This window comes from Chionomys nivalis, chromosome 10 (assembly GCF_950005125.1).
Source record: "Chionomys nivalis chromosome 10, mChiNiv1.1, whole genome shotgun sequence".
Taxonomy (NCBI): domain Eukaryota; kingdom Metazoa; phylum Chordata; class Mammalia; order Rodentia; family Cricetidae; genus Chionomys; species Chionomys nivalis.
Genome location: NC_080095.1, coordinates 25,270,044 through 25,291,452, shown reverse-complemented (window position 1 = coordinate 25,291,452; position 21,409 = coordinate 25,270,044). Strand labels below are relative to the sequence as shown.

The 21,409-nt window shown below is 40.3% G+C and overlaps 1 protein-coding gene across 3 annotated transcripts in view; it reads left to right on the top strand.

Moving 5' to 3' along the window:
* Cpsf2 (cleavage and polyadenylation specific factor 2) overlaps nucleotides 1–19,841 on the top strand; it is a 28,943-nt gene extending 9,102 nt beyond the window's left edge. For all 3 annotated transcript variants that reach the window (XM_057782339.1, XM_057782340.1, XM_057782338.1), the window contains exons 6-15: nucleotides 1,064–1,179; nucleotides 2,236–2,423; nucleotides 3,267–3,557; nucleotides 9,404–9,504; nucleotides 9,842–10,042; nucleotides 12,106–12,258; nucleotides 13,264–13,489; nucleotides 14,544–14,843; nucleotides 16,186–16,320; nucleotides 16,687–19,841. In XM_057782339.1, the coding sequence (XP_057638322.1) occupies nucleotides 1,064–1,179; nucleotides 2,236–2,423; nucleotides 3,267–3,557; nucleotides 9,404–9,504; nucleotides 9,842–10,042; nucleotides 12,106–12,258; nucleotides 13,264–13,489; nucleotides 14,544–14,843; nucleotides 16,186–16,320; nucleotides 16,687–16,779 (1,804 nt within the window). In that variant the 3' untranslated portion in view covers nucleotides 16,780–19,841. The remainder of the gene's footprint in view (nucleotides 1–1,063; nucleotides 1,180–2,235; nucleotides 2,424–3,266; nucleotides 3,558–9,403; nucleotides 9,505–9,841; nucleotides 10,043–12,105; nucleotides 12,259–13,263; nucleotides 13,490–14,543; nucleotides 14,844–16,185; nucleotides 16,321–16,686) is intronic.
* The last annotated feature ends 1,568 nt before the right edge of the window (nucleotides 19,842–21,409 follow it).

The window sequence follows — 21,409 nt, the reverse complement described above, 5'->3', positions numbered from 1 at the left end:
ATGACAGATTTCCTTTAAAGGGTAACATAATGGTTATAATTTTACATTATTCATTTGATATTCAGAAAAATACTGTAAATTTTGCGAGTGTGTTCACTGTCCTTTGCTACAACTGTACATTAAATCCGTGGCTATTTTGTGTTAGATTACAGTCATCTTAAGGTCTAAACATTAAGGACTAACAGATTGAATTTAGAGTTGTAATCATGGGTGGATGAGAAGGTCGAAAATGTAAATGAGTAAATGGTGAATGAATTCAACCACTTTAGAAGTACAAGAATAAATTTTAGGCAGTTTTAGAGTTAACTGAAAAAGGAAGCAGTGTTGCTGTGCCCTGCCCACACAAAGGTGATGTGCTTACAAAAGACTGCTGAATTTGATTATATACAGATTTAAAACAGTAACCCACACCATAAAACCATAAAAATACTGTAGTAATTAGCCAAAGATTTACATACATGTAAGACTAGGAATTATTCAAGATATTGTGACATCACCTGGGCTGCATATAGCCCATTCCTCTAAAATCAAATGTCAGGCAGAAGGTTTTTATAATTCTAAAAGTTGGGTTTAGAAAGAAAAATATTAATGTCATGGGAAAAATCCAGAAGAAAGAAATGAATATATAGGAATATCTATAAGATATCTATGTTCTAAATACATATATGGATACACAAGAAAATTTGTGTGTTTAGAGGGATATGTCCAATATATATCATATCATTGGTCTTTAAGTGATCCTCTAGAATATTTTTAGTTTCCTCTAACTTTTCTGAATTTATGAGATTTTTTTTTTAATCAAATACATGGTGCTGGAGAGATGGCTCAGTGGTCTTCCAGAGGACCCAGGTTCAATTCCCAGCACCCATGTGGCAGCTCACAACTGTCTGTAACTCCAGTACCAGGGGATCCAACAGCCATGGCAAAACACCAGTGCATATAAAATCAAGCATGCATAAGTTTATAGTTGGGGGTGCTTAGAAAAGCAGTACTTTTGTAATAGGTTAGCTATCAATGTTCATTAAAAATGACAGGTATTCTTCATCTTTAAACTTTGTTATAGCCACTTAAATGGATGTTCCCTGGAAATGCTAAGCAGACCCTCTCTACTTATCACAGATTCATTTAATGCTACGTATGTGCAGCCTAGAAGGAAACAGAGAGACGAGCAGCTCCTGAGTACGTATGTCCAGTGTTCTGTCGGGATAGCTATTCAAGTGTGTAGACAGCAATTCCTGATTATTCTGTCTAGCTATGTTGGAAGAGATTGGCTAACTCTAATAATTAATTTCTAATTATATCTTTTAAATTTATACAGTGTATGTATGTATATGTGTATGCTTGCCACAGAGTGCATGGAGAGGTCAGAGGACAACTTGTGGACGTGAGGTGTCTCCTCCCACCATTTAGGTCTTCAGGATCAAGGCTTGGCAACAAGCACCTTAACCCACTGAACTGTTTTGCTGGGCCCATAACTCCTGTGGTGTTGGTTTGGTTTGGTTTGGTTTGATATGATATGGTTTGGTTTTGAGAGATGCTAATATGCTAATATGACCATGTCAGGATGCTCTCTCTCTAAACGTTGGCTTCCTTGACACTCAGCACACGGATAGCTCTCCGAGGCAATCGCTGGTCTCTGTATAACATGCATATATATAGCTCCAAAGAACAGTGGGAGGGTACCCAAGAGAGGATGAGAGTGCACAAGGTCTGCTGGCGGCTTAGAGTTAGCTTGACTTTGCTGAGGTGCTTCTGCTTTGACGCTTTCTGCTGTGCTTTGTGTTATTTTTTATAAGCCATAGGTGATGGCAACAGGAAAGCTGTTCCACTTTTAAACATGGGAGCAAGCTCTCTCATCTGTCTACTTACCAACTCACTAACTTTAAGAAGCTCCTCAGTTCGTGTGTATGTGTGTGTGTTTGCTAGGTAGAGTTTGCTTTTACCCAACACTTCAAGCTGACTTTGAGAACAAGGACATCTATTTCTAAGGATGCTTTTCTTCTTGGAAGGGAAAATGTTCTGCGTTTTATTCTACATACATGCGTACAAAACATGTATCGTGTGTTTTATTCTTATACATTTAATCAAGTCAAAAGTAATTATGTTGATTGAACAAGTACTTTTTATATGTGTCCTAGTAACTACTTATACAATCTTTATAAAAGACACTGGGGAATTGTGTTTAATTTTGTTACAAAGCACTTGTTTTATAGGGATCTTCTGTTCTTGTTTAAGCAAATGTCCTGGAAACTCTTCGGGGTGATGGAAACGTCCTCATAGCGGTGGACACAGCAGGCCGAGTTCTGGAGCTTGCTCAGCTTCTTGATCAGATTTGGAGAACTAAAGATGCAGGGCTGGGTGTTTATTCACTGGCACTCCTGAATAATGTCAGTTATAACGTGGTGGAGTTTTCCAAATCACAGGTTTGTTCTCATGTGACATTGAATAAAGAGGTTAAGTGTAGTGTCTTAATTGCCCATCAGATACTATTTTTCTACAATTGATAATAATAGCAGCTGAGTATTAACTGTTTACTGTCCTGTGTTCTTCACATACATTTCATTTAAGCCTAAAGTTTGTATTTTTATCTCCATTTTACAGGTTGATGAAGTTGCTTGTTTTCTAACTCTTGGTTTTCTGATCTGTAAAATGAGGGTAAAAATAAAATATCAGTGCTAGAGTTTCTCTGTAGCTTTGGAGCCTGTTCTAGAACTCACTCTGTAGACCAGGCTAGCCTCAAACTCACAGAGATCTGCTTGCTGGGATTAAAGGCGTGCACCACCACCGCCCGGCCTCATCCTTCTTAAAATGAATTCTTTTCCCTCCAAGCATTGATACCTGGGTTCCAATATTGATTTAGAACACCATTCTCTTCTCAGAAAGATTTAAGCTGACATAGTGAAACACTGCAAATTGTTATTGTTTTTCAAGACAGAGATTCTCAGTGTATCCCTGGCCTTGGAACTTGCTCTCTAGACCAGTCTGGCCTCAAAGTCAGATCTGCCTGCTTCTGCCTCCCGAGTGTAGTGATTAAAGGCATGCTCCACCACACTCAACAAAATTGTTTTTTTTCTTTTTATTTGTTTCTTTGTTTAAGGATTAAAAACTGGAGTAGGAGAATCTATGGGGGGAAAACCTATTAGCTACTTGTCCAAATAGCACAAATTTAATCAACTAGTTGGGGGAAAGACTTAAAATTTGATTATTGTTAAATATCTCACATCTATGACATTTTCTAATTATTGTCATTTTCCTCCTTGTTTTAGGTAGAATGGATGAGTGATAAATTAATGAGATGTTTTGAAGACAAAAGAAATAACCCATTTCAGTTTCGCCATCTCTCTCTGTGCCATGGTCTTTCTGACTTGGCTCGAGTTCCAAGCCCCAAAGTTGTACTTGCCAGCCAGCCTGACCTTGAGTGTGGATTCTCAAGGGACCTCTTTATTCAGTGGTGTCAGGACCCGAAAAACTCAATCATTCTAACTTATAGAACAACTCCTGGGACTTTAGCACGTTTCTTAATTGATAATCCTTCTGAGAAAGTTACAGAAATCGAGGTGAGCACTTATATTCAAACTTTATGTTTATTGTATTTATTTGGCACTGGCTCCAATTAATGTTGCCTGCGTGTGTGTGTGTGTGTGTGTGTGTGTGTATACATATATATATGAATGAATATATGAGTGTGAGTGAAACCATCTACTGAAGCATGGGCAACACGCTTGTGCCATATCCCCGAAGAACAATGATTCTCTCTCCCTCAGCAGCCATCGTAGCTCTTCTGCTAGAGGTGGGCCTGTCCATGCTGGATTTTTGACTGGCTTGATCGTATGCAGGTGACCACAGCTGCATTGAGATCATCAGTGCAACATACATTATATCCAGAAGACAACATTTCACAGCATTCCTCCCTATCCTCCAGCTCTTAAATTCTTTCCATCTCCTTTTCTGCCTGGTTCCCTGAGCCTTGGAGGTGTGGGGTAGTTGGTCTAGGTCTCCCATCTGGGGATCAGCACTCACAGTCTCAGTTGCCCAGCAAAGAGTCTTCATTAACTGTTTCCTTTTGCAAAAAACGTCTCTCAACACAGTTAAGAGCAGCATTAATCTGTGGGTACAAACATAAATATTTGGAAGGCAGTCTGTCAACATGACCATTTAGCAGAGCAACAGTAGGCTCCCCACAGCGGCCAGTGACCTCTCTAGTCAGGGCCTTTTGACCAGTTTACATTGCCAGTTATGAATTCCTTCTTGTAGGACAGGCCAAATCCAGTCAGTTGGTTAGACGTTATAACAGTCACGCCACTATTGCGTTATTTCACCAGTGGCCACATTCATGTAGATATTTTTTACCTGTTTCTGTACTGTGGGTAGGTGTACTTATTCTATATCATAGCCTTCAACCTGTTTTTCTTTCCTTTGCAATTCATAATGTGAGTCATGATGATTTCCTAACCCTTCTCATTTTAGGCATTTATTAATCTTCCTGTGACCCTTATTTCCCATGCTGAAACCAAGGACCTTGGCCGTTCTAGACAGGCCTTGTACCACGAGCCGCTCTTCCAGCCCCATTGCAGACTTTAGACCTTGATTCTTTCAGGTCAGAGGACAACTTTCTGGAGTCATTTATCTCCTTCCACCGTGTGGGTCCTGGGGATTAAAATTAGGTCTTCAGGCTTGACAGCAGGCAACTACACACTTTAGCTGTCTTTATAAAGAAAACACACACACACACACATTTTAATTTTTAGTTTGTGTGTTCACATATACATGTGTCCTATGCAATCACGGCCTTGGTCTCTGTTTTGGTTTTTTCTTTGTTTTGTTTGTTTGTTTCTGAGAGCCCTGTAACTCTGGCTGGCCTAGGGCTCACAGAGATCCACTTACCTCTACCTCCTGAGAGCTGGGATTAAAGGTGTGTGCCTTCACACCCAGCCTCTCTGTATTTCTTGAAGAATACCTTATTTCCTAATGGCCTTTTGTGTACTCTGCCTGGGCTGCTTCCCTGTCTACTTCAGGTGTCTGAGTCCGATCTTCCAGCTGGCTTTCTCTGACTCCAGGGTTGGCAGCTTGTCAGTCTCATTGGGTCTTTGAGTTCATGAACCTCCCCTTGTCCTATGTGTTGTCCTATTAGCTTGGAGACAGTGTCCCGTGAGTAAACACTGTGCTGGCACTGTTAGCAAACCTGCCTTTCCTCTCGTCTGGCCACACCTTTGCCCTAGTGTGTGCCTGCATTCCAGCATCTTTATGCCCTGTGAGCCAACCTTTGTCTTTTTTCTCTTCCAGCATCCCATAACTAACCTAGTCTCATCCATAGCCCATGACCTACTCAAGTATTTAACAGAAAAATAGAAGGGGTCCTACCACTCACTACACTACACCGCCTCTGCACTCTCATCCACAGACAGCTAGCAGAACAATTAAGATGTGGAAAGATTTTGCTTAATAACCAAGCCATCAAATCTGTCAGTTTCCCACAACCAGTATTGACAGAAGTCTATAGCCATCTTTTCAAGTGGGTCGACTCATAACTGCAGGACAGTACATAGTTTTAGATGGCCATTTTGTGTTTTGTCCTTATAGCAGCATTTGAAGGAATATTTACTTTGTGAAAAGCCATACGGTATCCTTGTCTCACATAATAAGTCGTTTAAGAAAAGCATCATTATCAGCAACTAAAGTCTGATAAATACTAACTACAGCATTGCTGATGGAAGAGTCCAAGCAAGCGTATCAAAATAAAACACTGTCTTGGGTTATTTAATAGCTTAGAAATATCAAGTTAAAATAACTCAGAAGTACTTAAAATGGTTTCATGAGAGATGAAATATTGAATATGAAAATTTTAATTACTGGAAACTCAATTAGGGTTGATATGCCATTGAGGAATTAAAAGGACATTAAAATTTGGGAAAAAAAAGAAAAAGAAGATGACATTCCAAAGCATCCTCCTGATATCAGAAGCAATGGGAACAACGTGAAAGGCTTTAGTGTAAAAGGCTACTTAGTGTGCTCAGGTTCTGCCCCACTCACCACCTCCTCCTTCTGCCCCTCTCTGTTCTGCCTTTATGTGGTCGCATCCGCCTGCCTCTGCTTCCTGAGTGCTAGGACTAAAGGGTGTGCACCGCCACACCGGGCAAGCATCCACTATTCTGACCTAGGCACATTCCACACTCTCCCTAACAATTCTGTCTGTAGGGAAGTGGCTGTTTCCTTGTCGTTGCTGTCTGTTTAAAGGGCCCTACTATGAATCTAAAAGAGCTATTTGGTTAGCTACAACTTTGTATTCTTTTTCTTAGTGTTCATTACCACATGTTCTTTGTTAGTTGTCTTCTTTTTGCTACCAAACTGAATAAAGTTCCAGAAGAAGAGGGACCTTCCTAGTGGCCAGGGTAGTGCAGCTGCACTGGTGGCCTTCAGTGAATGTGCTGGTCGCTGTCATGATGACGTAAGAGCGAGGTCATACAAGCCAGTCACCTGCCACATTAGCTTCTTCGTGTGGATGAGCGCCCCAGGAGATTAAGCCTTGTTCATTTGGAAAAAAAATCAGTAATTTAAAAAAAAAAAAAAAAGGTGAACGAAGAACAAACTGGAGGTTTATATTAGGGAAAGGTATCATTTGGAGTGGTACTGTGAATGTGGAGAAGAAATGCCTCATAGAGTTGGTTGTTCCAGAAACTGTTTATAAATATAGCAGAGCTATATTTCAGAGCTCAGAAATGGAATATAGGCCGGGCGGTGGTAGCGCACACCTTTAATCCCAGCACTCGGGAGGCAGAGACAGGTAGATCTCTGAGTTTGAGGCCAACCTGGTCTACAAGAGCTAGTTCCAGGACAGGCTCCAAAGCTACAGAGAAACCCTGTCTTGAAAAAAACAAAACAAAACAAAACAAAAAAGAAAGAAGAAAGAGAACTGGGACAAAATATTTAATTATTTATTTTTGAGGTGGAGTCTTGCTATGTACTAAAGCCTAGCCTAAAACTCACTTCTCCCTCCTGAGGCTCCTGGGTTCTGAGATACAGGCTTGAGCCACTGCATTACCCTAATAACATTTTTATAAAAGGTACATGTTAAATCCGGGAATTAAATACTTAATTAAAATTGATTTTTGTGCAAGGTATCTAAGTTGCTAACAGTTTTTTATTTTAAAACACGTTTTGAGGAAGCTGATAGCCAGATGTGAGATGCCACATTTGTTGAGTGTTTATCACTTGATTTTGGTTTAACTTTTATTTTGAAATAGTTACAAATTTAGCCAAAAGTTGGAAAAATAGTGTGAATACTCCAACGCCCTAGTTGTTGAGGTTTTAGCTGGGTTTGCTGTATCGTATCATGTATCTGCACAGACACAGAATTACACACACATTTTTTCTAAACCATTTGAAAGATTACGGTTATTCCAGCATTACCTTGGATAGTACCGCAGTGTGTGTTATGTGGAAACAAGTGCCGTAGGAAACAGGAGATAAACACGGGCACCATGCTACTATTTAATCTCCTGGCCCTGCCGACTCTAGCTGGTTGGCACAACAGTGCTCTTTTTAATTACCTGCTCCAATTTTGTCTGTGATTCACCGGGGAGTACATGTTGCATTGAGTTGTTATGACTTAGCATTTAAAAATTATCAGGACAGGCTCCAAAACCACAGAGAAACCCTGTCTCGAAAAAACAAAACAAAACAAAAAAAAAATTATTAATTTTTAAGTTAGCATGCAGTGCAAAGTGGTGAGTTGTAATATGGCATTTTGATGTACAAATGCACCAGTACACTTTGTTCTCCTTGATCCTTCCCCCTCCACCGGTTTCCTTCCGCCCCCAGATAGTTCCTCTTTCTGCTCTTACCTAATATACTCTGTTGCTATCTCTGTTTCTTCTTTCACATCTCTTCTTCCTTTCTTCATGATCCTTTCTGAATTTCATGACTTCCCCATATACCAGTGCATATATACATACAATTCAAAATCTCGGCTGTTTACATTAAATATTTTTTCATTATTTCATGTATGTGGATGCTTTTTCTGCTTGTATGTCTATACCATATGCATGCCTGATGCCCATGGAGGCAAGAAGAGGGTGTTGGATTTCCTGGAACTGCAATTACAGACAGTTGTAAGCTACTGTGTGGGTTCTAAGAACTAAACCCAGAAAGAGGAGTCAGTTCTCAGCCACCTCTCTAACCCCTGGGGTTCTTTGATTATATTTTTAATTTATTGTTTATGTGTGAGTTGTGTATACACATGGTGCATACATAGAAGGCAGAGGATAGCTTCCTGGAGTTGATCCCTCCTTCCACAGTGGATTCTGGGGTTAGAACGTTGGTCCTGAGGCCTTCTTGGCAAGTGCCGTTCCCCACTGAGCCATCTCATCAGTTTTTAAGGTACTCTGATGATCAAAGAATGAAAACTAGGAGCTGGAGAGATGACCCAGTGGTTAAGAGCGCTGGCTGCTCTTCCAGAGAACCCGGGTTCAATTCCCAGCACCCACATGACATCTCATAACTGTCTTTAACTCCAGTTCCAGGGAACCCAACACCCATGGCAAAACACCAATGCACATAAAATTAAAAAAAAAATTTAAAAGAATACTTGTGTTTTAAAAAAAAGAATGAAAACTACTAATTCGGTTGTTCCACATTGATGGATTTGCCAGTTTTTTTAAATTTTTTTAAACATTACTGCTATATACTTTTAACATCTCTGTTTCAGTAGAATAAATTCCTAGAAATAGGAAGAACTACATCAAAAGAGAAGCACATTTTTATTTATAGTTTTTCATTTTTAGTTGTTAGCAAATTGTCTTCTAACAGTTTGCTAATATCTGCTAACAGCAGAAGGTGTCTCTTCTCCAGGTAATTTCCAGTCTTGCAAATTAAACAGATTTTATTCACTGTTCTATGTTGCCTGTGTCAATAACCATTCTTATTTTTTAAATTTCCTTTAAATATTTTGTCTTTTTTGATGTGTAATCTCTCTTGATTTGGGAAGTTCTTAGGAAAACAGATTCTGACTGTCATATTACAGCCAATATTTTCACCTTTTCTTTTAGTTCCGAGGGATATAAAATCGGAAAGATGTTTTATTTTCTCCATGTTGTATAATTATTCACTCTTTCCTTATGATTTTTGGCTTTGGGGCTTATGTGGCTTTTCTACTTCAAATTATAAAAATGCTTAACTGTTTCCTTCCCCTAGTTGACTCTGGTGTATTTTAACCAGTTCGATTTAAGTTCCTCTTCTCTAATAACTCGGTTTTAGTACTAATCTAATTAAGATATGTAAGTCTGTGTCATGGAAACGTGATTAATTTCAGATGAGAACTGAAAGATCACTTTAGAGAAGCAGTGTGTCTCACACCCACTACCCAGCTCTCCTGACACTGCCTTTTCTTTGGTCTGTTTTTCATTAGCTGAGGAAACGCGTGAAGCTTGAAGGGAAAGAACTTGAAGAATATGTGGAAAAAGAGAAACTAAAGAAAGAAGCTGCTAAGAAACTTGAGCAATCGAAAGAGTGAGTGACTCACATAAAGAGTCAACTCATAAAGAGTTAACTCATAAGGTTAAGTCTGCATCTAGTGTACAATGAACACATTGTAGGATTCAAACTTTCAATGGAAACAACTGAGATTTTCTTAGGACTCTATGACTTTTATTAAACTTTTTGAATGGCAAGAATAACATCCTTTTAGTGCTAAATAATACCAATTCATTAAAGAAGTTAATGTTATGTTTTTACAAAACATTGATCCACTAATGCTGATTATTATGATTTGGGTTAATGCTGGTGAGTAATTCATTCATAGTTTTGACTTAGGAACATTGTGACCCCGCTGTGTTCCTAAACCTAGGGCAGACATCGACTCCAGCGACGAGAGTGATGTGGAGGAAGATATCGACCAGCCTTCGGCTCATAAGACAAAGCATGACCTCATGATGAAAGGGGAAGGCAGTCGCAAAGGCAGCTTCTTCAAACAGGCCAAAAAATCCTACCCTATGTTTCCTGCCCCAGAAGAAAGAATTAAATGGGACGAATACGGAGAGATCATCAAGTATGTGAGCAGAACAAACTCTTGACTCAGTGACTTGGTCTCTGGTCACCACGTGCTTTGCTCCTGAGTGCTTTGTCTTGAAAGATACAGGAGGCTTCTAATTTGAAGTGTAAAAATAGAAACACTGAGGGGCATCCAGAGAGTTAGTAGTGAAAGGAAAGTCTCTTTTTGTTGCTCAGTTGCATGAAGGGTGATTTAGGCATCCTTTCCCCGATTAAGAGGTAAGGGACATGCTATGGAGAAGACAGGAAAAAAAGAACTTTGGTTAGTGATTGTATTTACTTGGGAAATGACTTTTGATGCTTTTGACTAAAAAGGGAATATGAGATAAAGGATGGAACCATAAAAACACTGAAATCACTTGCTCAAACTGCAGTTTTGAAGACACTGCTAATCTGAGTAAAAGGTTCTGAGGGTTCCCTCTCCCTCCGCGTCCCCAGAAACAGCCAGGTGCCTCAGCCGAATGCACAGTGCTTTATGCTGCTTCCCGTGGTTTCCCTTCCTTCTCTCTCTGACCATTGATCCCGCTTTGGAGCCAGAGTTACAAGCATGTAATTTACACTTGCCTAGTACTTCCATGATGCTGTTGAGCAGATTGTAGACTTAGATCATCCTTGGGCTTGCTTAGGAAAGTTCCATTGTCTATATAGTTCCCTAAAAAAAAAAGAGAGAGAAAACATGGCAATGTAAACAATGCTGGTGTTTGTTTGGTTTCATCTGGTAAGTGACCAGTCTGCTGCTTAGCTGCTTACTGTTGTGCGTACACGCATGTGCGTATGCACACCTCATATACATGTCCATGTGGAGACCAGAGGACAACTTGGAAGAGTCAGTTCTTTCATTCCACTGTAGGTTCTGGAGAGCAAACTCAGGTTATCAATTTGGGCAGCAACTTCCTTAACCCAGTGAGCCATCTCACTGCCCTGGACACTACTTGACTTTGCTGAGAAAGTGGATACAAATTAAATGAAGTTGTAGGAGGTTTTTGTTGTTTTTGCTTAGGGTTTTTTTTGGGGGGGTGGGGGATGGGGGTAGGGCTTTAGTAATCAAACCCAGGCCTTGTACATGCTATGCAGTTACTATCATTGAGTTACATTCCAGCCTGTGAGATTTTGTTTTTAAAGTCTCTAGCCTGGATTCATGCTAAATGTACTTTAAGTGGTTGTTACTGTTATTCTTATTCTGTGATTTACAGTTGGAGATGTTAACTATGGGAATAAGAAGCTGTAACAACCTGGTTGTTAGAGAACAGAGCCTGGGTTCTCAGAGACAAGTGAGAATGAACTAGAAAGTTAGAAGGCTGTTCACACAGTGTTAGAGAATTGTAAAAACAGGTATCTTGCTCTTTTCAGTAATACAGGGAGAACTGTTTTGGGTCACACATACATACATTCACACTAATAATTATAAAAAGAATGCAGGGCTATCGGGTAGTGGTGGCACACACCTTTAGCCCCAACACTCAGAAGGCAGAGGCAGGTGGATCTTTTGAGTTCGAGGCCAGCCTAATCAACAAAGCTAGTTCTAGGACAGCCAGAACTTCAAAAGAAACCCTGTCTCAAAACACCAAAAAAAAAAGAAAGAAAGAAAGAAAGAAAGAGAAAAAAGAAAAGAAAAAAAGAAAGAAAGGAAAATGAAAGAAAGAAAAAGAAAAGAAAGAAGTGCAGGCCCAGATTTCAAGAGTGCTTGTGCTTGTTAGAGCCATTCAGATTGTCTCTTGACAAGTTCAGGGGCCTCAGCAGTCTACAGCATCCTTAAAGAGCACTCCTGGGCTGGGGGTGTAGCTCAGAAATAGCATGCTTGCCTAGCTTTTGCAAGGTGTCCTGGGTTCCGTGCTTAGTACTGCCAGCTAAATAAATAAATAGCACTCTTCAGTGGTTATGAAACCATAATACATGTAATCATCTGATGATTGATATTGTATATTAATTAGCTTTGAGTTAAATTATTAAGTCTTAAAAATACATGAGGAGTCTTTAAATTATGCCTCCTATTAGTCAGTTACATATGTTACATAATGTTAGCATGCCTTCCACATGTCTAATTAGAGACTCTTTGTTTAGACCAGAAGATTTCTTAGTGCCAGAACTTCAGGCTACTGAAGAAGAAAAAAGCAAATTAGAATCTGGTTTGACAAATGGAGATGAGCCCATGGATCAGGACCTGTCTGATGTTCCCACCAAGTGTGTTTCTGCAACAGAGTCTATTGAGATAAAGTAAGTACCTTCATGGGGTTTGGAGATTAGGGTTTAAGATACAGTTTCAAGCCCTTGAGTTATATAACGTACATTGTTTCAAAAGTGAGATTTCAGCAGGGCCTCTAGTTAGTTCATGCTTTTAAAATTCCCTTTTCTGTGAAAAGGTCTGTTAAGTATGGTGATATTCTCATTGATGATCCTTGAATACCAAAGCAATTGGCTTAGTGGTCGGATGGGGAGAAGCTGAACATTAAATTGTACATTTATATGAAGGGACTTTATTTCCGGCCTTTTTAATAAGTCTGGTAGCGGGTGGGAGAACGGCGCAGCTGAGAAGCTAGTTCTTCTATGTTGCTGCTTTTTTCATGGAATGTCCTCCTTGACTTAAACATTTAATGCTCGGGGGTAGAAAGTGTTTCAGGACCGGAAGTAATTGAGAAACTCTTTCCTGCATAATACAGTTTATATTGCCAAGAGGTGATTATTTTAGAATTGGAATCACCAGAGAACAAATGATCTTTTTGTCCAGTGATATCTTTTGTATATATTCTTGGACAGAGCTTTTTGGGATACATACTGTAACATGCATTTCACAGTCCCCTCATAAGTTACGTGCATTTGGGATACACACTGTAACATGCATTTCACAATCCCCTCATAAGTTACGTGCATTTGGGATACACACTGTAACATGCATTTCACAATTCCCCTTCATAAGTTATCTGCATTTGGGATACACACTGTAACATGCATTTCACAATCCCCTCATAAGTTATGTGCATTTGGGATACATACTGTAACATGCATTTCACAATCCCCTCATAAGTTATGTGCATTTGGGATACATACTGTAACATGCATTTCACAATCCCCTCATAAGTTATCTGCATTTGGGATACATACTGTAACATGCATTTCACAATCCCCTTCATAAGTTATGTGCATTTCTTTCCCGATGATATAAGCTTAGTTTTAGAATAGCTTACCAGGAAAGTGAGCTTGAATAATGATGTCTCATTACAGAGCCAGGGTTACTTACATAGACTACGAAGGACGCTCTGACGGAGACTCCATTAAAAAGATCATCAATCAGATGAAACCACGGCAGTTGATCATTGTCCATGGCCCACCAGAGGCCAGTCAGGATCTGGCTGAGTGCTGCCGTGCATTTGGTGGGAAAGATATTAAAGTATACATGCCAAAGCTACACGAAACAGTTGATGCCACAAGCGAAACGCATATCTACCAGGTAAACATGAAGAAGTAGACATTGCTGTTGTACTATGTGCTAGCTCAGGTGCGTTGGGAATATGGTGCATGAGATGCAGCGCTCCGCCCTAACAGTCCCATCGTTGGGATGTTTTAACCAGTCTAATTCCCTTTACTCTTCCTCCTTTGACAGTGTGCAAGATGCTAGAAGAGGGTTCCTCCTCGAGTTTGGAAGTTTGGAAAGGCTTTCTGGAAGAGATGATAACTAAACGGGCTCTTATTGGATGCTTAGCTAGTTTGTCAGTGCAGAGTCGGGAAAGAGTCTTCTAGTTAGATAGACAACGTTGGCCAAAGTACTGATGTGAGGGAATGATAAGTGTTCTCAAAATGAGAGAGAGACATTCATTCATGAGTGACAGGTTCTGGCTGTGTAGCCCATGCTACTCTCAGGCTCGATTCACCTGCCCCAACTTCCAAAGTGCTGCTGGGATTATAGGCATGTTCAACCATACCCGGCCTCAAGGAAACTGTTTAAGGAACTCAGCAGTTGCTCTCCTAACTGAAAGAAATAGAGACAGATACAGAAAATGGCTAGTTAGAAGAGAGATAGTCTTATCTGGTTGTGGGAGATAGTGACTGTTGAAGGTAGGTGTGATGTCTCTAGACGTCTCTATCTGGAAGAAGTTAGAACTTGCCAGGCAGAAAGTTTTTCTGGATTAGTAAGAGAAAGAGATATGGAGGTGTGAAATTACATGGCACATTCCAGAAAGCACAGGCGCCAGCACTCTAAGGCAGCAGACATAGATGCTCCAATCTTAATTTCAATAATTACACTAGAAATACTAGAGGTAACACCACAGTGTTAGTATCGGGGTGGGAGTGGGGACTCCCCGTGATTCTGTTGTGCAGTCAGATTGAGAACCTTGTTATGGAAAGTGGCTAAGGATCCCCAGGCCCTTACAGATAACTATGTCACTGTGAAGGTTGACATCTGAGGAGAGGGGCTTTCAGAGTTAGAAAATGGCAAAGACTGTGTTTGATTTGTTAACATAAACGCTGTAGGTTTTGTTCCTCCCCTCCCTTTGCGTCTCCAGGTCAGATTAAAGGACTCACTTGTCAGCTCCCTTCAGTTTTGTAAAGCCAAAGATGCCGAGTTAGCTTGGATAGATGGCGTCTTAGACATGAGAGTTTCCAAAGTGGACACAGGAGTTATTCTGGAAGAAGGAGAGCTCAAGGACGATGGAGAAGACTCTGAAATGCAGGTGGATGGCCCTTCAGATTCCAGTGCCATAGCCCAGCAGAAGGCCATGAAGAGTCTGTTTGGAGATGATGACAAGGAATTGGGTGAAGAGACTGAGATCATCCCCACCCTGGAGCCTTTGCCGCCTCATGAGGTGAGAAGTCTCTGCTTTCTCTGTCTCGCTGTTTAGTGGTCTGGGGATTGATGGGGCCTCACACATGCTAGCCATGTGCTCTGCCATTGAGCTACATCCCCAGTCCGACTGTCTCCATTTGTCCGCCTGCTAGTTCCCCATTGTGGCTTTAGCTGCTTAAATATTGTGTGGGGGCCAGTGTGGAGTTCTTACAAAGCACTACCCAGGGCATGTGTGTCAGTCTTCGCAGCCAGAGGATGATAATTTAGAGGGCACCTTTACCAAATCTTGTTTTTAGTTATTAAACATTTTAAGTAGAATATATAGTATTATGTTTTATTATTTATTTTTAAACAGAATTTTTTCATCAATTCTCCCTTTCTCTTCTCCTTCATACCCTGGCCCTCTTTTCTGCTTTCATTTCATGTGTGCCATATTACCCTCCTCTAGCTGCTAATGCAGTTGTTTGTGATTTGTGTTTTTAGTGTGGATTTTGAAATACAGAGTCAGATTGTGAGGCCCACCAGTGATGAGATGGGAGTTTACTAACAATGCCATTTTTCTGTCTTGTCAGTTCCATTCAAATCAGTTTGGTTTCGATGCAGTTAAACATCTGCCATTGAGTGCAACTTTAATGCTAGCCTAGGAGGTACATGTTCTCAAGAGGGACCTAGTTAATTAGAAAAGCTCCTAGGCAATAAAATAGAGGAATATTAATACTGAAGAGTCCTACAGGCTTGTCAAGTGAAGTCTTTAGCACACCGTGGAGTTGAGAGAGAGAGAGACAGCGAGAGAGACAGCCCCTTCTGCTGGCTTCTGATATAGCACTACTCTTAAAGTTGGGAGGAGGAGGAATAAGGAGATTTTCTCTGTACTAAAGCTATAGTGCTCTTCAAAGCACTCTCAGAGTAGGCAAAAACACTTGCCTTTCTGGTTCTCAGCCTGTAGCATCCATTGCAGTCACTCTGAGGAGGAGGGAATGTGGAAGTGGGATTAGGGAGGACGTAGACTCTGAACTAAGCAGGGGACTGGGGACCTGGAAATGAGGTTTCAGTGCAGTTCTGCCTCTTGACACTCTAGTTGACCCCTCCAGCAAGTGGGTAGGTGAAGAGCGTAATATTACCTTGAGTCTCTGTTATTAGGAGGCATGACTAATAAAATTGAGAAACATCAGGAAATGTGAAGGGCTTTGTAATGGTAAAGTAACAAACTTGGGATGTGACTTGGTCTTGATGTGAACTGTCAAAGGACTTGAGGGAATAATGAAAATGTCTCAGAGATCATGCTGTGTCCCACTTTATCCAACACACGCTGTGCCTACTGTTTTACTGAAGCTAATCTCTCCCCTCTGACTTTGTTCAAGGTTCCTGGACATCAGTCCGTTTTTATGAATGAGCCAAGACTATCTGACTTCAAGCAAGTTCTTTTGCGGGAGGGGATTCAAGCCGAATTTGTAGGGGGCGTACTTGTCTGCAACAATCAAGTAGCGGTCCGCAGAGTAAGTTTATTTTTTGTGAGGGCTGCATTGAACATGTATGTGCTTCTTATAATTTCATAAAACTGAAAACCAGCCATTTATATTCATAATGATGGCCTTAAAGGCTTATAGTAGGGCCTTAAAGGCTTATAGTAGTGATTCAGATATGTGGTATAAATTTTATAAGTAAATTTTTCTAATTTGAATCCTCTGACATTTATGTGTCTATAAAAACTCATTACTACAATACTGTGTCTGTGTTCCAGAGTCAGGGCACCCGATTTCCTGAGCAGTCATAAAGTGGTCCGTGTTTTAGATGTTGTTTATTGTTTCTGAATGTTGATGAACGGGAGCTATACTAAAGAACTTTTTAAACTGTTTTTCTAGACAGAAACTGGACGCATCGGGTTAGAAGGCTGCCTTTGTCAAGACTTTTATAGGATACGAGACCTTTTATATGAACAGTATGCCATTGTGTAAAGGACATGATGTCAGGAAGTGTCTGCTTGACCTTTCTCAGGAAGAAAGGATTCTCATCTGAGGCTAAACTTTCACTGTCTTGTTTTGTAACATACAAAAAGAATCTGCCAGAAAACGTGAGCATGTATTAGACTTTGAAAAATATGAATCAAGAGCCTGGGGTGTAGCTCAGTGGTAGAGAGCTCTTGCCTAGCATGTGCAAGGCCCTGGGTTTGATTCCCAGTACTGAATAAAAAAAGAAAGAAAATGTAAATAAAACCCATTTTGTAAATTCTCTACCTTGCAGAATGCTAGAGGCCTCATGAAGAGACAGGCTCAGAACTGAAGGTGTTGATTTCCTCTGCAGAGCCCTTGCTCCAAAGGGTTCATTACTTGAGAAAAACAGACAAACAGTGCAACCTAGCGGAGCAGTTCATGGCCTTACAGAAACTGGTGTGGATGCATTCGTGCAGACAGTTTCTTATGTTTTCTGGAATGAAAAGGGAGAATTACATAGAAAAGATGTGCTATAAAAGATATAAACACAAACAAGAAACTGGTGAAACATTTTTAAAAATAGCGTGCTGTGCTGTTCCTCCTTTTTGAACTCTGATATGCAGTTGCCTCCACACGGAGTCTCTGCCCTCTACCTTCATCCTAGTGTGAGGCAGCACACATGTTTAGTTTAGAATAAATGTTTATTTCTCCCATTTCTTATGTATGAAGATTTTTTGTTGTTCAATTTGAATTTATAACTTCATCATTTGAATAAATGTCATCTAAAAGAAAGCCTTGAAGCTGAGTGTGGTATGTATGCCTGTAATCCCAACAGACTCAGGGAGCTGATGTAGGAGGATTGTAAATTAGAGGCTAGCCTGAGCCTACATATTGAGACCCTGTCTCAAAACCTGCAAAAAGAAAGCCTGGTGTGTTTCCAGTTCTGCATATATTTTGTTTAGACACATTTTAACTGTTGACCAAGCAGCTGTATTTGAAACTATCCAAAGCTCTGTTTTTAAAGAACAAATGTTGACCCTCACATTTTTATAAGGTAACAGTGTAATTTAATTAAAGGGTATAAATGTTTTCCTTTCTTAGCTTGTTTTCTAAGTTTATGTAAATAGCGGTTGGATTTTATGCTCTAACTACAGAAATAGTACTTAACTGGGGTAATTGCCGCTCTTGATGTCGTACAAAGAATCCTGCTTAAGAGTAAAAACTGAAAATAGGCAACTCTATTCACTTGAACAATGAACCATGTTGTCCCATTGTAGCCTGTTGCTTTATTTCTTAGAAGGCAGCGTAATCAAGGCAGTCCTTGATGCTCGCTGAAGCTGTAAGCCCTCCTCTCTGCACAGTAGCATTTAGAGAAGTCTCAGTCTTGTTTAACCCAGCGGTCCACTGTCAGACTAGAATCCACCAGTTATTCAGTTTCGTGTGCTGACAGAGCCTCTGTTGTGGGTTACAGCACTGAAGCAAGTTTTGTAGCCTTTGATACTGAAAACGAGATGTACAGCATAGTGTTCAGAGACAGGTAAAGATTGTGCCTTTTTTACCAGTCATGAAACATTCCTGGTTTTCCCATTATGATATAGAGAAAGCCCGTATTCTGTTTCTATCCCAGGGGAAGATAACCTGCACTTATTACATGGTATAAAGTTACCTGTTACATGGTAATATCTATACCTAAAATTATTTCTTGCCTCACCTTTCTGCTGTCCTGTGAACAGGAATTAAATTTTAAAGCAGTGCTTGAACATGGCTGTTCTGCATAATGCCTTCAGAGAACAGCACTTCTGCCTGTGTCTAGATGACAGTATCCCAAGGTTCCCGAAACGGAGACCTTCATCACAGCCTCAACTACGTAAGACAATAGTGAGACAGGTCATGAGTGTAGAGAAGCTTTGAGAAGCGAGGATAAATACAGCATGTGAGCTATCAGCTGATAGCCACAAACAGTTTTCTTAAAAAGAAATTTTGTCTGGGCATGATGGCATGTGCCTGTAGTTGCATTGCTTCATTTAGACCTGGTTGAGGGCCAGCTTGGACAACACGAGACCCTGCTAGAAGGAGGAGAAGAGGGCCTGGCGATATAGGTCAGTGAAGAACACTTGCCTAGCATGTGTGAGGCCCAGGGCTGGAGGTGGGGGTTGCTTGTTGCATTTGTTGCAATGCAGTTATCCATGTCAAGTATTGTTGCAGTTATTTCTATATTTTTGTGACTCAGTAGTTGACCTGAAACAATAGTGAAGAAAACAGTTTTATAAGGTGACTTGTTCACCTATTTTTGTGTTTGTGCAGTTTACATATCATAAAATACTAACTCTTAAAATACACAATTCACTGATTTTGGTGTATCCAGAATGTCCAACCACTACTATGTAATTCCAGAATACTTTTTATCATTCCAGAAAGAAACCCAGTAACCATTTGCACCTCATTTCTCTTCTCCCCAGTCAATCATCAATCTATCTCCGCTGGACATTTCATAAAAAAGAATCATGCGGCATGTGGGCTTTTGTGTCTTCTTTCATCTCACTTAACCCTTCTTTTTCCAGATTCATTAATGTAGTAATGCGTTAGCATCATTTTTGTTTGCTTTGAGACTTGGTCTTCCATTGTATAGCTCATGCTGGTTTCAGACTCATAATCCTCCTGCCTCTAGAATGCTGGGATTATAGGTGTACACTCTCCGTATCCATTTTACGGTTATGTGCTGCTCCGATGTCTGATGCCATGGTCATCAGTTGCTGTACGTTGAGTGGTTCCTAGTTTTTGGCTGCTATATAAAGTGTTGCTTTGAACACTCTTGTGCAAGACTTTTAAAAATATAAACATTTGTATTTCAAATTTTCTTGTGTGTATGCTTAAGAATTGGCTTGCTGGACCATATGGTAACTCTGGGTAACCATATAAGGAACTATGGACTGTCTTTTGAAGTAGCTGTGCCATTTTGTGTTCTCACTGGCATACGTGTAAGGGTTCCGTTTTGGTCACATGTATTCTTGACTCCATCTTCTATTCTTACCATCCCTAGCATGTGAGGAGGTATTGCCTGGAGGTTTTACTTTGTATTTTGTTAATAAACAATGATGTTGAGCATGCTGTGTTTCTTGTGCTTATTGGGTGTTTATATGTCTTTGGAGTAATGTCTCCCAACTCTTTTGTCCATTTGTAAACTGTCTTTTTCATTGTTAGAAGCTTGTATGTTATCTAGATACTTATATATAAGTGGTAAATATTTCTGTGGCTTATCTTCACTTTATTGGTCATGTGATTTGAAACAAAATTTATAATTTTGAGGTCCATTTTTTTACTCTTTTCAATTACCTGCATTATTGGTGTCATTCTTAAAAATCAATCTCTTTATTTTGAATGTTTTAATTTATTTGTTTTAATTTAATTTATTTAATTTATTTATGGAAGCAGGTGGACAATTGTCATAACGTGTGGAGGTCAGAGGTCACACGAATCTGTTTTCTTCTTCCTGGGATCAAACTAAGGTGGGCAGGCTTGGTGACTAGTACTTTACCTGCTAAGCCATCTTGCTTTTATAAACCATCCTTAAGAAGCATCACCCAAAGTTGCAAAGATAGTCTTGTTTTTTCCTAATAGAGTTTCATCTATTACAGGTAGGTTTTTGTTTTGTCCTTGTTCATTTTTTTTAGCCATTGTTGAATTATGAGGTAAGCATCTAATTTCATTTTCTGCACGTGGATGTCCAGTTGGCCTGATGTCACTTGTTGAATTTCCCATCAAATTACTTTGCCTTATTGGAAATCAGTTGACCAAATCCAAGTTTGTGTCTGCTCGCCCGGGTCCGTTTCATTGCTCGCTGTATTTTGTGCCAGTGTTCACACCATCTGGGCGACTCCGTGTTTGTAAGCTGTGAGGTGCGGACATTTGACTGCCCTAGCCTGTTTCCCTTTGGGACTTTCTTCCTCTGTTTGCAGTCCTTTGCCTTCCCATGTGAATTTTGGAGTCAGTTCATCAATTTCTGCTAAAGCTCCCTTTTAATAAATAGGAAAGGAGGGCTATTGAAATGTATTACTTCAAATTTTACAGTGCAGTTTCTAGAAGGGTCTGCGTACAATTTATCTAGTCCAGCACAGTGTTGAATCAACAAAGCTGTGGACTAGGAAGAGTTGTTGGAGAGGCACAAGGTTGGCTAATGACGGGCTGGTTTGGAGTCCAGCTGTGGAGAGTCAGGTCCCCAGAGTCAGGCACAGGGGCCACCCTTAGTTTCTTAGCCTGCGGAGGCTGAAGCGGAGTCACAATCTGAAGCCAGTCTGAGTTCCACAGCAAGACCGGCTCTGAAAGAATTCAGTTCCTCAGTCTGTTTACTTTGCCTAGGGATAATACATCCAGTTTGCTCCAGGAATGGCACCTGGTAGGACTCTAGCATGAGAAGATTGACTTACATCCTTCCATCATGTTACAGCCGTGAAAGGTGAGGCAGTGTCTGACCCTGCTTTCCCTTTAAAGTGTTGAACTGGTCGTCACTTGCGGCTACGGATGTCAGTAGTAAGCACGGATTCATTGAGAGGCAGATCGGTTTGGGGGAGACTAAATGATGGAGGAGTTACTTTCATTTAATAAAGAAACTGCCTTAGCCCTTTAAGAGGACAGAAAATTAGGTAGGCGGAGTAGA